This window comes from Corvus brachyrhynchos, unplaced genomic scaffold, assembly GCF_000691975.1.
Source record: "Corvus brachyrhynchos isolate BGI_N302 unplaced genomic scaffold, ASM69197v1 scaffold239, whole genome shotgun sequence".
Lineage (NCBI taxonomy): Eukaryota > Metazoa > Chordata > Aves > Passeriformes > Corvidae > Corvus > Corvus brachyrhynchos.
The window spans coordinates 3,004,308-3,020,690 of record NW_008246057.1 but is presented as its reverse complement, the minus strand read 5'-3'; the positions used below and the strand labels follow the sequence as shown (position 1 = coordinate 3,020,690).

General features: G+C 44.4%; 1 protein-coding gene across 1 annotated transcript in view; it reads right to left on the bottom strand.

The window, feature by feature from the left end:
- Positions 1–4,953: 4,953 nt before the first annotated feature.
- CDHR3 (cadherin related family member 3) overlaps positions 4,954–16,383 on the bottom strand; it is a 35,829-nt gene continuing 24,399 nt past the window's right edge. The window contains exons 14-19 of the mRNA XM_008642562.2: positions 15,735–15,979; positions 12,992–13,164; positions 11,609–11,622; positions 10,130–10,161; positions 8,687–8,735; positions 4,954–5,941 (exon numbers count right to left, since the gene is read on the bottom strand). Coding sequence (XP_008640784.2) covers positions 5,628–5,941; positions 8,687–8,735; positions 10,130–10,161; positions 11,609–11,622; positions 12,992–13,164; positions 15,735–15,979 — 827 coding nt within the window. The 3' untranslated portion in view covers positions 4,954–5,627. The remainder of the gene's footprint in view (positions 5,942–8,686; positions 8,736–10,129; positions 10,162–11,608; positions 11,623–12,991; positions 13,165–15,734; positions 15,980–16,383) is intronic.

The following is a 16,383-nucleotide window of genomic DNA, read 5'->3' as shown; positions in this document are numbered from 1 at the left end:
ATACCCCGCAGCCGCGCTGCCGCGGGGGAACGCCCCGCCTCCGCTTCCCCGTCTCAAGTGGTCCATCTCCTGCCTCCCCTCTTTGCCAGCAACGCCCGGAGAGAGTTTCAGCTGACCAGTCACTGTCCGGACGGCACAGAGCCCTTATCTGCCATCGCTTTCAGTACCTGAAGGAAAGGAGAGATGGCTGGAGGGAACTGGGACCAGGCCAGCGAAGGGGGTGCTGGGGCTTCTCCTCCCCCTGGGGCCGGTGTGGCCAGGGGTACTCATGTTGTTACAGAATCGCAGAATAATTAGGGTTGGAAGAGACTTTTGGAGAACATCTAGTCCAACCCCCTTGCCAAGGCAGGATCACCAAAATCAGGTTACACAGGAACGTGTCCCGGTGGGTTCTGAATGTCTCCAGAGAGGGGGATTCCATGACATCCCCGGACAGCCTGTTCCAGTGCTCTGCCACCCTCAACATAAAGAAGTTCTTCCTAATTTTGAGGCGGAATTTCTTGTGGCTTTTTATGGCCATTGTTCCTCTTCCTGTCACTGGCACCACTGAAAATAGTCTGGCACATCCTCTTAGCATTGGCCTTTGAGATATTTATGCTGAGATTCCCCTCTCAGTCTTCTCTAGATTAAGCAGGTCCAGCTCCTGCAGTCTCTCCTCATGAGAGGTGTTCCAGACCCCTCATTGTCTTTGTTGCCCTTTGCTGGACCCTCTCCAGCAGCTCCCCGTCTTTCCACCCTCTCCCCTCACACAGTGCTGTGCCCAGAGCTGTGCTATATGTGCAGATACAGCAGCTTGTGTGTCCACCAGCCCTGCTGCCTACATGGACAGGAACCAGCCTGCAGACCCTTCCTGGGTGAGGTTCATGTGCACTGGGATACACACAGCCCTTCTGGAAGCAGCTGGCTGTCATAGCTGCCCAGCAGGCAGTGCTGGGCACAGTGGGGCCAATCTAGGTGCGCCCTCTGCAAACACAGAACTGCTGCTCCAGTCTGCATGGCCCCAGCTGGTATCCACAGGGGAAGGAATCGAAAATGAAGCACAACTGCATGGCCAGACCAAGCCATGCCTTGCCCATGTCATTCACCTACTGCTCTTCTCAAGATTCAGAATTTAAGCATGGACCCTGCCCCAAAATCAAATCCCAGGCATCTATTGACACACAGCAGCTGAAGTTTGGTAGCAGAGAAATGCAGAGTGGTACCATCCTTTAATACAATTCGGAGTAAGATGTATTTATCTATTTGGTTTGCAGGTATGTCTTTCACTCAATAACACAGAGCCTGCAGCAGAAACTTTCTGAAAGCTTGTATTTGTCGTCTTTAATCTCCTGGCCAGGCCCATGCTTTTCTACTGGGCTGCTTTCACGCACATCTCGTGATATCTGCTTCCAGGGGAAGAATTACCCCAAGATAGGTCCCAGAAAGCATCCTGCAGACCTTGGAGCACTAACAAAGTGTCGGTGGTGCCCCATCTCCTGGGATCTGAGCAGGCAGCAGCAGAACCTGGCTGACCTCCATGCTCAGTATTTCCCTCATTTTCATCTTCCTCAGGCACTGGTGCAGTGGCACAGACCTGCCCTCATCTGAACAACCTGGGCTGAGACTCAGCTGATTTACCTTTGTGTGTACTCTGTAGGCATTGATATCTGATCTAGGCATCCAGAAAGAGCTGCTTTCAGGGCACAGTTCATCTGATCTGTTCTAGATGTCTGCTTTTTAATAAGTCACTCCTAATGTCTCTTTCTCCCCTGTGAGAACATGGAGAGCTTGCAGGGACTAGTTCAGACAAGGCATGTGCAGAGAGAGCACAGTGGAGGCTGAGCCTGTGTTCAGCTGGAGCTTTGCAAAGGGCCCGTTGTGGCTGGGGGTGTCAGACCGCTAATCAGCTGGGCCATGTGCAATATGCAGTTGTGGCTGCTTGCTGTTAAAATGTTAGTTACATTATGGTGTTGCAATCTGGGTCTCATAAAATAATCTAGCAGCCAGATTCTCTGCTCAGGAGGAGAAGGATTGCTCCCCCTGTATGACCCTCCTTCTCCGAGGGGATCCAAGCACCATCTCTTGCTCCTAGTGAGCAGTCACAAAGTGGCAGCCTCCTGGGCGGACACTCTCCATCTCTGCAGCTGAAGTTGTTCTCATGCGTAGGTCTCTTTGAGACCATGAAGAAATACAGTATCAGCACTTTTATAACTCCTTGGTATAAATGAAGTTACATTGCCAGAAGCTGAGACTTCTGATGGTTATTGCAAGTGCTATTTATGACACCAGCATGAAAGCAGAGCATTTATGCATTAGAAGTACATTCACTTAGGAGAAAAGCACAAAAACCCCAGTAATGTGATCACACATAAACTGCTTTGGGGAATTAGACCCTGTCAGGAAAAGTGACCTGTGCTCTTTCCTAATCTCTCTTGAGACTTTCAGAGCAATGTCAGTCCAGAGGTCTGGAAGCACTTCAGAGATGTGTAATAGGTGGAGACACAGCAATAAACAGCTGTGGCAGACCTCACACTGATTTTTGTAGACTTCAGTTAAAATTATCGCATAATGTGCAATAGGCAGCTGTAGGTCAGGAACTGTTGCCCCCAGCCACTCTGCTTGAACCACCAGGTGCCTTTCTTCCTCTTCTTGTCTCAGCTTATCAGTGCCATCACTCTAAAATAAATGGCACCAAAGTTCACACCTTCTATCTGCGTTCACACAGACTAACAGAGCTGTTGAAGAACAGAGAGGCTGTTCCCACCATCTAGTCTGACTCTCTACAGCACACAGCAGCTGTTCTTGACTTCTGAAGGCTCCAAATGATGGAAAGGGCCCATGGTCTTAGCTAATTATTCCAATAATCAAATGCTTTTATTGTGTAGTGCTGCACTTAATCTTTGCTCTCCGTCCATCTAGTGGCAGTTCTAGACACTGACTCTGTGTTCTCAAAAGACACTTCTGAATAAAAAGAGCACAAAAGCTCATCTGACAATTAGAAGAGGTTTCTAACATTTAAAGCTGTGCTGCACAGTGTATTATAATCTCTATTTTATGAAAATATATATGTTGCTTTTACATATATTCAAAGTATCTTTTCACATGTTATAATATGTAACAAGTGTACATCTGGGTCAGTCAGTTCTACCTTCTCTGCTTTTGTCCTACCAAAGACAAGCCAGAGACATAGATGGATGTACTTTGGCTCAATGAGACCTGAATTCATTCTTGATTCCTTCACAGGGAGGAACATCGATAGTAGTAGGGGCAGCTGATAGGAAAATGGTGCCATTTTAGCATAAAGCTAATGCTCGTATAAAACCTTGTAATTCCTTGATTTTGTAGATCCCAAGCAAGGAAAGTAGCCCTATGCATGTCCAAAATAAGGTTTTATAGGGAAGGTTAGGATGAAGAATGAGTTGGAGCTGGAGATCAGCATTATGCATATGGAAGCAACAGTGTAAGGAAGGATGAAGCTGTGCTCTGTGGTCAGCACACTTGTTCCCTCATGCAGAGAGCTGCATGGGGCTTGCAGGATGCTTCATCTTGCTTAAACCTGCCCCTCCAAATGCTGAGTACACCAGCTAAACCCACCAGGTGCAATCATTCTGAGCAGTGTTAGTGCTTGGATCTGGCATCTCTTGTATCCATGGTTCCTCTGTTCAACTGTCAGGTTTTCTGAGGCTGGAGTATGTGAGCACCACTGCATGAACAGCTGGTTTTCACCCAGCTGTTGCATGAGCAGCACTGGCCATGACACTGTGTTTGCATACATGGAGTTCAGAGCTTGCTGTGGTACCAGGTTATGCTGCTGTTGGGGTTTTTTCCTAAGAAGGAAGGAAATAAGTATGTGCAGCTCAGCAGCAGGAACAGTAGTAAAGAAAGTCAAGTACTATCTCTTCACCAGTTTCCTGGCTGAAACTACAGCCTGTCTCTGCCTTCCCTTAAAAAAAAAAAAGTATTTATCTATTAATCACCGAGGTAGAATGAGAATAATCAAGGAAGCAAAGCAGCTGCCCTAGATAAATGCACAGGAAAGTAAATACAAAAACCTGTGTGTCTTCCTGTCATGAAAATAATGCAGTTAACTTCTTCAGGTAACAAAATTTAATGTCTGGAGGTGCCTTGGTGTCAGAGTGCTAGGAAGATCAGAGTTACAACAGCACTACCAGTTACTGCACAGTTTCTCTGTCACAGGAAAACCACATGCATAGAAATTTAATGTGTTAAATTTACAGCTGACAAATGCAAACAATGGTGGGTTGGGCCACTGAATGTGTGGCTGGCCCTGTTGGTGCTGGAGGGTCAAACAATGCTATGACAACTGCCATGGACACACTAAACTGATAACGTGCTCAGAGAGTATAAATCACTTTTTCCTATCTGTATCATTGTGGTGTTCATTACACGCTGGGTTTCTGACTGTGCAATGAAATTGGACTCAAGATCATTTGTGTTTGTTAGGGAAGTTGCTCCTGAGTCAAGACACTCCTTTGGAGCACAGCAAAGAGCCACAGTACCATGAGGGGTGCTTTTTTGAAGTGTAGGATCCTTGGTGAAATTACTGTGGATTTCTCCATCCAAGTCCTTCGTTGTATGACAAAAAACAATGTATGCGAGAGACTGAATAAAATCTTCATGGACCGCCCCTGCTCAAGTTAAACCAAGATTGTCTTTTGCCAACTGATAACAGTCCCTCATTGTCAAAAAACTTTTTTGTAATCAGGAAAGAAAACAAGGCAAGACATGGAGTATTAAGTCATCGTTTATAATTGTTTTTCTTCAGATTAAAATAATTTTATAAAATCTTGTCAGGTTTGCTTATTTTATGTGAGGTTCTTAGACAGAACTTACATTATACATGCTCACACTCAGAAAAGATTATTTCACCCCGTGTATTTACTGTCATTATTCTTTTGAGTATGTTCCACTTGATTCTGTAAAGCAGTAAATGTGCCAGAGGAAATATCAAAGGTGAAGATATTGAATGCTGCTAGTGTTACAAAAGATAAATAAGCTGAAAGTGTTGACATGACAGCCTGAGATACCACAAGAAGGTGTGGGTTTTCTCTACTCCAGAACTGCTTTCAAGCCATGGTCTTTCCTACAGCAAGATGGGAGGGCAAGGAAGGGCTGAAATAAAATACTGAATGAAAAGAAAATATTTTCAGCTTTTACCAGCAAATATTTCTACCCTGATGTGCTTTTCACTCATTTGGTTGCTCAGCAGGGACAGGAGATCTCATTCACTGGTGAGAAAGCACATCTGTGTATGCTGCCATTCCCAAAGGCGCTCAGAGGATGTGACCATGTCTGCTGGAGGTGCAGAGCTCTTCTAGGGGAAAACTACCACTGGAGGAGGCAGTGGGCACTGAATGCTTCTGTCCATGACTCTGCTTTGTTTCCTCTTCTTCTCTCCTGCTCTTACATGCACCTGCCAAAGGTACATCCAGATTCATCCTGCCTTTGGGTCCGGTTTGCACACCTTATGGCCACCTTTTGCTTTACAGCTGAGATAGAGCGAAAAATCTCATCTGACTATTTGGCTGTTCAAATCAGGGGTCAGTTGGGAGTCACCTTGGAGTCTCATGCACTCTGGCTTAACAGCAAAGCAGAGTTCATTTTGGGAGATGAAGTCAGTTCCTGCCTTAAGGGGCTGGTGAAGATAATCCCCTGTCCTCAGACTCCTCTTTCTGCTTTTGCAATCTCAGCCCAGCCTGGCCTGGTGTTTCTGATTGCCATGCTGAGGGCTTGGCAGCCGGTTTTGTTGCTGCAGTCAGCTCTTTCCTCTTCTCTGAAGGCTCTTTTTTGCTTGATGCCTCTGGTCTCTCTGTCCCTTGGCCACTATTGTCTGTGGCACTGGATGTTACCTGCATAGCTAGCATTGGCTGAAGGGGCTCATTGCTCTTCTTCCACCTCCGGGCCCCCGACTGTGTATTGAACTCGTACACTCTGCCAGTAACTTGCAAGAACAAAAAGACAACAGGTTAAAATCATTCTTGCTTTAGCAGATTGGGACATGGCCATTCTCAGCATGGGGTTGAACTGAGAAATGTGAAGCACTTGGAATTCAGCCAAGCTGGGGAGGTGGCCCTGAAAGGGAAAGCGTCATTTCTATGGGGACCTGGGTGTCGCAGTGGCTGCTTAGAGGAGACGCTGGCTGTTCTGCCGCTATAAGAATTGTCTCTGCAGTTCGGGGAACAGAGATATTTAAAACATTCCCATTCCAAAAAAACCCTCAACTTTCTTATCACCCTATAACTCTATCCAAGTTCCAGCTACCAAGGATTAACATGGGCAGTGTAACAAACACATCCATAGTCGTGAGGACAAAACTTCTATCTTTGGCCATACTGAGCACGACCATTATATATGTCTGTGCCTATTTTGTCATGTAGAGTTGCCTACCAGAGGCAGTAAAACCTGCTTAGGAGCACAATATGCCACATACATCTTCAGCTCATCCGGACTGACCCAGGATTTGGAGATCCAGTGAGTCTTGGCTGCATGCGTTCCTTCTCCATTTGCACAAAATGCTTTCCTCCAGGCTTGCCATGCGCATTGCCATTAATAGAGTGAAGCACTGTGTGTTTTGTACAAGTACATATTCTCTCATTTATAAAAAATATTGTTAAATTTGTGTTGTTTAGCACACATGTCTACCTTTCCTTGTCAGAAAGATTTCTGTCTCTATTCAGGGTTTATGGCTAATTTCTACTTGCACATTAAAAGCAAATATATCTTCTCCTTCAGTTCATTGCTACTAGAGATAAGTCAAAAAATTGCTGTGTGTCCTGTGTGATTGCCTCACAGTCTAAAGCACTGTATCTTGCTAAACAGAGAATCAGGAGCTATAATGGCACTTTCTGTAAACATTAGTAATAGGAGACAAACAAAAGACCATTAAGGCTTGGAAAGAAACAGTGTCTACGTGTTACTACATGTTGCAGTTTGTATCAGAATTAATGATTTATGACGCATTAACACAATTTGAGCAACTCAAGATGAAACTGGATCTCTTTACATGTTATTTTTTCTGACTGCTTACAAGGCAGACATGTTAAAGCAGCCCAGATCAGAAAACAGCTTCTGACCATCCCTCTTAATCATATTCAACCGATGATGTCCTGGGAATTATTAAATCTCATTTCCAAACAAGCAATTTTGATCCTCTAGGGTTTGGGATGAGCTGTGGAGAAGAGAGGGGAGGAGTGGGGAGGACACATTTCCCTGCTGCCCCCCAGAGCTGTGTTGCAGCTTAATGCTTGTGTCAGGCACAACATGAATGCTGTGGCTCTGCATGACAGTTTGGATGGGCTCAGACATCCTTAAGTCCAGTATGGTCAGGTTTGTTGAGAAAGGGAGCCCCAGCTATCCTGCAAGAGCACTGGAAAGCAGCTCTTGCAGTAGCCTAGAGACTATCCATTTTTAGTGTGCTACAAATGCAGTTACTCAGGGAAAAAGCAGGGATTTTGGAGCCCATTCCTCCAGATCTCTATAAATAGCAGGTGAGCTTGGACCTGGATCAAACTGGCCTTGAGCAGCCTTGTGGATGGGCTTAATTGCACAGTAGGGTCCCACTTGTTTGCCCAAACTGTGTTTCAGTCTCCATGCCTAGTGTTTCCCATTAGCTCAAGGCATCCAACAGCCCTGAGCCAGCTAATAAGAAACACAAGTTACAGGCACTTGGGTGGAAATTGGCCAGATGAATCCAAGCCTTGAAACAAGCCTGCCTTCTGGGTGATTTCTAGACCTATTGTTTTAGACCTATTTTCAGATCTATTTGTTAAAAACCTATTTTGACTGATTGTCACATTTTACCAGCTCCCCATCTCTATGCTGGGGCCATCAGCCATTAGGGACAGGGCTGGGCACCCTAATTCCAGGCCAAGCATCAAACTAAGGGGCTCAGGCAGGGGCTGTGTTTCAGGGCAATGAGGTAAGCCAGATCAACCCTTAGGAAAACAAAAATATTTTTCCTGCAATGAGCTCTGCTGCAGAGCAGTGGCTGTCACCTGGGGAGCTGGATAAGCACACACCTCCCAGATCATCCTGAGGTTTGTAGCTTTTGCCTTATTTTCGCTTTTCCCAGCTGGTTAATCAGATATGCTCAGAGTCAGCACAGCTGGAGCCTGGTGACACAATCAGTAGCTGTTGCCAGCTGATGGCCTTCCCTTTTCTCCCCAACAAGCGATGCCTGAGCCTTGGATAAACAGCAGCAATGCACTGTTGCTGCAAGGGAAGAGGTTTGTACAGGAGCCAGTAACTCACCCACCCACCCACCCTGCATCCAGGGAAAGAAGAGAAGAAGGCAGTACTTCTGCAGTGACATTAACCTCCTGGCCATTTCCCAGACATGAGAAGAGTGAGACCACGTAGTTATGACAGCACCAGATCAAGAGACTTGCAGCAAATTCCTCCTCCTCTCCCACCTTCCTATACCACATCCATATATGCCAGTTTAGCAGAGGAGTAGTGAACAGTCTGACCATCAGATGTGTGCTTTCAAGGACCATAAGTATATTCTACCATTATGAATGCTACTAAGGCACTGTCTTGATTCTCACTATCTGTGAGATATAGCTCCCATTCCTTGGAAACAGCTAACCTGAAATATGAAAAACCAATGTTGAACCATATTTAAATCAACTAATCCAGTTTGTTTCCAGCCTAATATTCATATTCCCTGTTAATTGCTTTTTATTACCTGGGTCTATGGCTTCTCCATCAAAGACAGTGTTTAGCTTTGTCATTGTCTGTGAAGAAACACAAAATGTGAAATGAAACCTGTGAATTCGTCAAGTCAGAAGGAGGAGCAGTGACTTGGAAATGGTGACCTACGTGAATGGAGGTAGATTTGTATGACTTGTATATTGCATTCCTTTAGGATGGGTTTAATCTAAACCAGCAACAAGAGCCATTTGTGGTGTAGGGTTTCGCCACTAGATGTTCAAAGGAGAATTAATAAGACATGCTAAATGCCTCCACGTGTGTAGCCACAAGAGGGTCTCCTCCTGTAGATACAAAAATGCTGCTAGCAAGGATTTTCTGCTATTTTCTAAGTCCGTGAGAGACTTTTCTCTCTCACAGAAGAGGTAGCAGAGTTCTGTAAACAGCCAAACACCTGCAACCTTGAAAAGTCTTGTTTATGGTACAGTAGAAAAATATTTTGACAATGGATGTTTTAGGATTTTAGCCAATCACCCCAAGGGGTGTCTGATCCTTTGTCCAATTAGACTATGAAGAAAAAAGTCTACAAAAGAGTTTGTAAAATAATTAAATAAATCAATCTTGCTGCACAATTCCTGCCTGCTGGATCTTCTCCTCCTCCCTATGGCTGCGGGACACGGTGATACACCCTAGGGCCCAGGCCTGCGGTAATATTTGGTGGGGTAATATCCTCCACCCAGAGTGGGCTTGGGAATCCCCTCTCTGAAAAACTTGGGGGGAGGGAGTTCACTAATCAAAGTGCCTTGCATAGATTCACAGAATATCCTGAGTTGGAAGGGACCCACAAGGATCATCAAAGTCCAGCTCCTGGACCTGCAAAGGACCACTCCAGGAATCACACCACATGCCTGAGAGCATGACAGCCTTTGTGCAATAATGTCTATGAAAAGCAAGGAGCCCCGAGATCCAGGAGCAAAGAAACATCTCCAGCAGTGGAAACATCTATGATGTTTTGCTGCAAACAGCTTATCAAGGCCAAACTCTTTACAGTTTGGGTATGCTGGCATACCTTACTGGTTGCACTCAGGTGGGTCAGAGTTGGCTGCACAGGTCAGTGGTGTCTCAGCAGTGCACCACTGCCATCAGTGAAGCTGGGGCACTTGTCATCCCACCTCTGCAGCAAGTCTCCCTGTCCCTGTTGTGGGCACAGCCTGCCTGACCTCCCAAGTACAGCATTTTGGCACTTGGAAGCAAAGGGGCCCCAGGGCAGGTGAGCACCCCTCACACCCCATGTTGTTTCCAAACACAGAGGCCAGTTGGGACAATGAAATGTTTTGCACTTGAGGGCAATCCTTTTTTCCTTGCCTATCATTTTTATATTCTCTGGAAAACAGACACCTTTCATAGAAAGGGTCCTATGATCGTATTGCATGATGAGGCTGGCAAAACTGGGGTTTGTTTTGAGGCCAGCAGTACTTACCACAACCACTTCTTTCTTAGGCTTCTTCTTTTCTACAGAAAGGAAAAGGCACATTATTAATAACCAGAATTTTCTGATGATGACTATAGACACTAAAGCCAAGATATCCTCAAAGAAATAGACATTCTTGCTACTCAAATGCTGAGACATCTTAAATGAGCCTTACTTCTTTTCAAATGCTGAGTGACAATCCACAGTTGCCAGTGACTAATCAAAAGTCTAGCCTTGAAAAGTCAGTAATGAATGAATAACAGTGGTTTATTAAACAGGTTTCCATTTCTAAATAATACAAACAAATACAGAAATTCACCTTTGGGAATATCTGAACAAGAAATGTAGATTATTGTTTTCCATGAATGTTTGTAGTTGCAAAGCTTGTGTCAAATATCAGCTTGGAGACAAAACATGGAAGAGCTGCATTTTCAGTCAAGTAAAACTCGGATTGAAGAACAATTTGGTTGTGTGTCAATTTGCCACACTATTAACTCATCCCACATGCAAACAAACACAGCAGCAGTGCCATGGGCATCTCGACAGCATGGATTTGTGGATGATACCCAACTACTTGCTATGATTTCTTCTTGCTCACTCCTTGCCAATTTGTTTAATGGCCTTTCTTTGGAGAACTGTGCCTGACCACAAATGTGCTTTGTGGCCAGGTGTGCAAAACTCTGAGGTGCTGCATGTGGATCTCAACCTGAGCATTGATGGGAAACCTGTTCTGTCTGGCCTTTGCTGCCCAGCATCTGGGAACCAGTTTTTCAGAAAGCAAAAAAAATCATTTTTTGGAAACCAGCCAACACTGAAATGTCTCAAATTGGGCAACCAAGAGAACAGTTAATTTTGTGGGGTTTGTTAGTCCTGTGTTTTTTCCAGTTGGGAGACACTGACTGAGGAAAGGGGGAATTACAAAACCAGGGTCCTACTGAGCCCATATGAGCAATGCTCTCTAGCAGAAACGTAATGGGACTAAAAGGAGCAAGACTCCTTAAAAAAACCATGCTTTTCCATGTGCAATTTATCTCCCTGCTAAGTTATACAACCCCTTTAAAAGGACCAATACTTCAAAATAAATCTTTATGTACATGAAGTAATGGTGTCAAGGGAGAAAATGAAGGGATCAGAGAACATGGAATTAGAGTGGAGAGGACTTTTGAAGGTGCTATAGATGGATGAGATTATTTTTTAACAGATAGCGTATAAATTGTGTGTGAAAAATACAGTTATTCTTTAGCATCTGTGCCAGAATACCAGACTGGGTATTCTGAATCTGGGTTTTGCCTAATAGCTGATAGATTTGAAGACTAAAAGGGCCATGAAATCACTTTGTCAAGCCTCACATAATTGCCCAGGATTATCTAATCTCAGTACCCTTCTACTGTGTCAATTTTTTATCTAGAAATTAATTTACATATTTTACACTGAATCAAAAACAAGGTCTTGTTCTGAAGCATTAAAATATAGAAAAGAGGTACATACCTGGAGCGTTTATCCTGTAATGAAAAGAAGATTAAGAGTGTAGTTAACAAATGTCATAGTTTGGCCTACCCAAAAAAATCATAGTTTTTGTTCTCTTTCACTTGGCAAGAAGGATGTGTTTCCTCAAATTCTGAGATTTGCTTGATTTGTTTGGTTTCTGGTTTTGCTTTCACAGAAAGCCTGTATCATTTAATGCCGCTCTCAAACAAGAAAACAGCCCTGAGCATTGCTCTAACAGTTCTTCAAGAAGGAATGCTATTAAAATAATAAAGTCTTATTGATGATAGCATAATGGATTTATGTAAGCTGGGAAAATATATTTTCAGATATTGTCATTTTTTCCATTCTTGGAGGAAGGTCAATTTTTTGGATCTGATGTGCTCAGAGAATACCTTTTAAAATATTTGAAAGGTTGTAAATGTTTTTGAAAACATAGAAATTGCTTTTTAATGGGAGAGCCCGGCTTCCAATAAATCATTTCCCCAATTAATAAATAATAGCAGTATCTTAGATTCATTTGTCATTTTTTTTCACAAGCTGGTAAATGCTTTGCACACACGATTTGAACTATAGTCACAGTCATATAGTACCTCTTTACATTTAATCTAACTTCTAAATTGCTGTCCAGATCCTGAGAATACTTCTAGAAATCCCGGGGTTTTTTTAATTCCAGCCACTTAAAGGACTGCTTATCTTTGTTTTGTGAAGAACAAAGTCAATTTAGAGGCAGCCAGGTTCCAGCCCACTGAGAAGGCAGCAAGCAGGGATATCTGCACTTCCCACAGTGACTCAGAGCTGGTCCCAGGTGCTTCCATGCCTTTTGCCAAGCACGAGCACTTAGAGGTACTGTGAAGCTTTATGGGCCAGAGCCTTGTAACTGGCTTGGGTAAAACTCCCGGAAATCAGCAGAAGTTTTGCCAGAACAACAAATCTGGCATGAGAACCAGTATTTGCAAGGAACACTGGGATCTGTAGCTGAGAGGGAGGAAAATGCATCCAGTAACTACCTAGATAGGAGCTCCCTTGGAGTGGGAGTCAAATACAAACCAAAATATTTGTGGTCAGCAGAGTCTGGCACAGGCTCTGACTGAGGCTCATGAGCATAGTTGCCTTTAGAGGTCATAATTGCTAATTCCACTTCCACCTTCTGCTAACGTTAATGTTACTAAACCATGAAAAAAAAGCCATGGACACATTTCCTGGATTTCATAACATTAACACAAATATCACTGTAGCTTGTATTAGCATTTACTGCCAGTACAGGGCATGCCGCTATAAAAGATTTAAATCATCGATACCATCACGGCTGAAAGGCCTGAGCCATTTCTGTCATTGCCAGGTGCTGCTGGGGACTTGCCCAGGGTGACACGTAAGAGGACTCACAGAGGCGCTCTCCCTGCCGGAGGGCAGCGGGTGCGGAGCCGCGTCAGCAGCAGGAGCCCCAGGTAGCCCAGCAGCCCGAGGAGCAGCAAACTGCCGAGGGTGATGACGAATGGCACGTACCACGCCGACGGAGAGTAGAGGTTTTCCCTTTTTGTCACAACAGTGAAGCCAGGCTTTTAAAACAAGACAGGAAGAGTTCCTCAAGGCTGCGTACCGACACCAACAGCACCTTTCATCTGGCTGAACTTCTGCACTGAGGCACGCGGCCCGAGCTTGCCCTGGGGCTCTGCAGATGATGGGCAGAGGGAGATGGAGGGAGACAGTGATTCATCCTATGTGCCTGCCTGCTGACTGCCAAGGCAGCTCAGATGGCTGGGATGGACCACTGAGCTCCTGGGGCAACCAAAGGCAGGTGAAATGGGGCCCACCCACAAGGAAAAGGGGAGGTTCCAGATCATGTTTCAATATCTTATATTAACACAAGCATGTCATGGAGAAGTTTAAAAGCCTGAGAGGCAGCCTGTAAGCACACTGTTGGAGGGTGGGCAAGTTCAGGGAATACTACCATTACTGAGATAATGTTTTCTTGTTATCTAAGGCAAAACTGGAAGTAGGTCATCTTCACAGCAGTGATCATCCAGTCTGCTTTGTAAGAGTTGAACCCTAAGGAACTGGGTTATTGTATAAAAAGAAATGAAACTCCTTCTTTTTTACCCAGTGACTTGTTCCAGAAAGGAAAAGCACACTTCCTGAGCAGTTGTAATCTCCCACATCTTCCTGAGTGTCAGGAGACACATCTCTGAGCTGGCATATCACTTGGTGCTAGCAACCCATTCATTAAGGTCCCATCATGAAACTATCCTCACACATTTCAGACATTACTCATTTGCTCTACCTGGTTCATTACCTAGTGTGGTACTATTAGTTTTGATCACCTACTGAAGTTTTTATTTAATTTTCTGTAAGACGTTTGTAATAACAGTGAGTACGAAACTGAGCAGGCTATCTATTTCTTTCTAGTTTAAGGATAATTTTGAAATAACCTACTTAGTCTTGTCAAAAAAAGATATATCCAATGCTTAGAGAAACTCTCAAATAATATCACCGCCACCACCACTTTATTCTCATTTGGACTAAAGTCACAAGAGACTTTTTGTGACGGGGTTTCTTTTCTACACTACCAGCTTTCCAGTATCTGACTCACTGAGTCGCTGCACTGAACACATGTAAAGGGTAGTGATGGGAGAACTTGCTCTAATGGAAGTGTTCTTCTGGAAAATAGCCTGAAAGTGGAAGGCTGGTATCTCTAGGGAGACAGATTTAATGCTGTGGTATGTGGTTGAGACTGTTTGTATTTGTGGTAAAGCACAGGAAAGAAATACAGAATAAGTTTATTCAGCTTAACTTTTCATTTCCACATCAAGTAGGGGGAGTAGAAGGCAGTGAAAAAATCATTTATTCCTTCCCAAAAGAGCATTAGATAATAACAGGGTTATTAATCAGTCTGAAAATTTGGATCTAAGCATTTTCATAGCAAAGCAACCAGACTTGCATGTGCTGTTAGCAGGATTCTTTGGTTCTGGCTCAGTTACCAGTAGCCTCTAGAAGATCCAGACCATTTTACTGCAAAAGGGTCTTTTACTACTTCACTTGGAAACTCATATTTTCATTCCTGCATGCAAGAGAGAAAAGGGTAATGCCATCTGCAGGCAGGCAGGGAATGGATGGACTCTGGATGATGGACGATGGTGCAGCCAGGCCTGAAGGGGTGACTGCTACAAGGATAGGGACAGAGTGGTCGGTACCCTGAGGCTGTGTTACATCTATAGGCAAGACAAAAGCAAGCTCTCTTCACATCATGCACCAGCCTGATGGAAATCAGCTTCAAAATTAAACTGGTAAGCCAGAGCTCAACTGGGACGGCTGTGCAGAGAAGTGAATTCTATTGCTGGGACACAGGCCCACACCTCCACAGGCTGTGCAAGGTTAGATCCCACTCGGGCTGCCAAAAGCTGTGCAGGCTTCCTCAGCTCAGCTATGGACCACCATATGGGCAGGGAGCTCAGGAAAGACCCATCCCACCCCTCTGGATTTGCTGTCTGAAACCTGCTGAAAACTCAGTGACACTCTGAGGCTGTGCACAACTGCGTCAGTTCTTGACATGCTGCTCCAAGTTTTACACGACAGTGACCTCAGGGATGGGAAAAGGACCCTTTCAAGTGATGAGGATTTCTTCTTGTTGTTGTTGTCTGTTTCAACTTTGGTAGGCACAGATTAATGTGCTCCAATGATAAAGAAGCACAAAGAACTGCAAGGCAGCTGGGGGAGTGAATAGCTATGAATAAAAAAAGAGGTAGTGCAAAATGCATGAGGTAATTTTAAGGTTCCAGACAAAGGTTAATCCCTGCTCTTTCCTTATTAATAAAGCTGCCAAAATCTTTAACTTTCCAGTTGCATGGTAATGGCAGCATGCCCGGTCCTCTGGCTTCCTGCCCTTTTTGTTTTAGAAACTGAAATACAAAACACATGTTATGACGCTGTACCTGGGACTTATCCTTCATCACTAAGCACGTCAACCATCTCTGGCTTCATCATAAGAGCACAGGGCTCAGAACCTCCCAGCACTAGATGTACTCTAGGTTTTTGCTTTCCTTTTGCATACATCTATCCTCTTTTTTGCACTCCTGTGGAGATTAGTCCATAAAAGAAATGCAGAACTGGACAAAAGTTTTAGTGAACTTACTGTAGTGGTAGTGACAGTAGTTGGGTTTGGGATAACTCTGATGCTTAAAGTCACTGTTCCAGTTTTAATTGAGTGTGTAGTTTTGTCCCTGGCAGATACTAAATTGTCATCTGTTATGTGGACGCGCAGACTGTAAATCCAGTTTGTATCAAGCCCACTCTCATAGTCAAACTTTGATGCGAGAATCAGACGAGATGTGTTGGAGCCAGCACTTGGTGAAAAGATGAAATGATTGTTCTTATTGCCTGCAAAAAGGTAACACCAATATGCAAAAATATTTACTTTAATTCCACATTAATGTGTGTAACAAATGGTGAAGTGTGGTGAAATGTCAATGGCAAGAAGGGTTCCTTGAGCTGCCTTGTACCATATAAAATAATTTAAAACAATGCAGTCACAAAAGCATTACAATATAGAGTAAGACCCTCTATGGGGACATAGCAGAGAGGAGGCTGTAGAAACACTTCAGAGCCATAGGGCACACAAGAGGTCACCTGAATGACCTGAACTTACAGCCTGGGGAGCACCCAACAACAGCCAGCTGGGGTGAGGACCCTGCACTGTGGCAGGGGTCATTCTGCTACTGGGGTGTTCCTGGAGTGTAGCTCCAGCCTCTCTCCGTGGCTTTTCCCTCTGCCCCGAGGCAGGG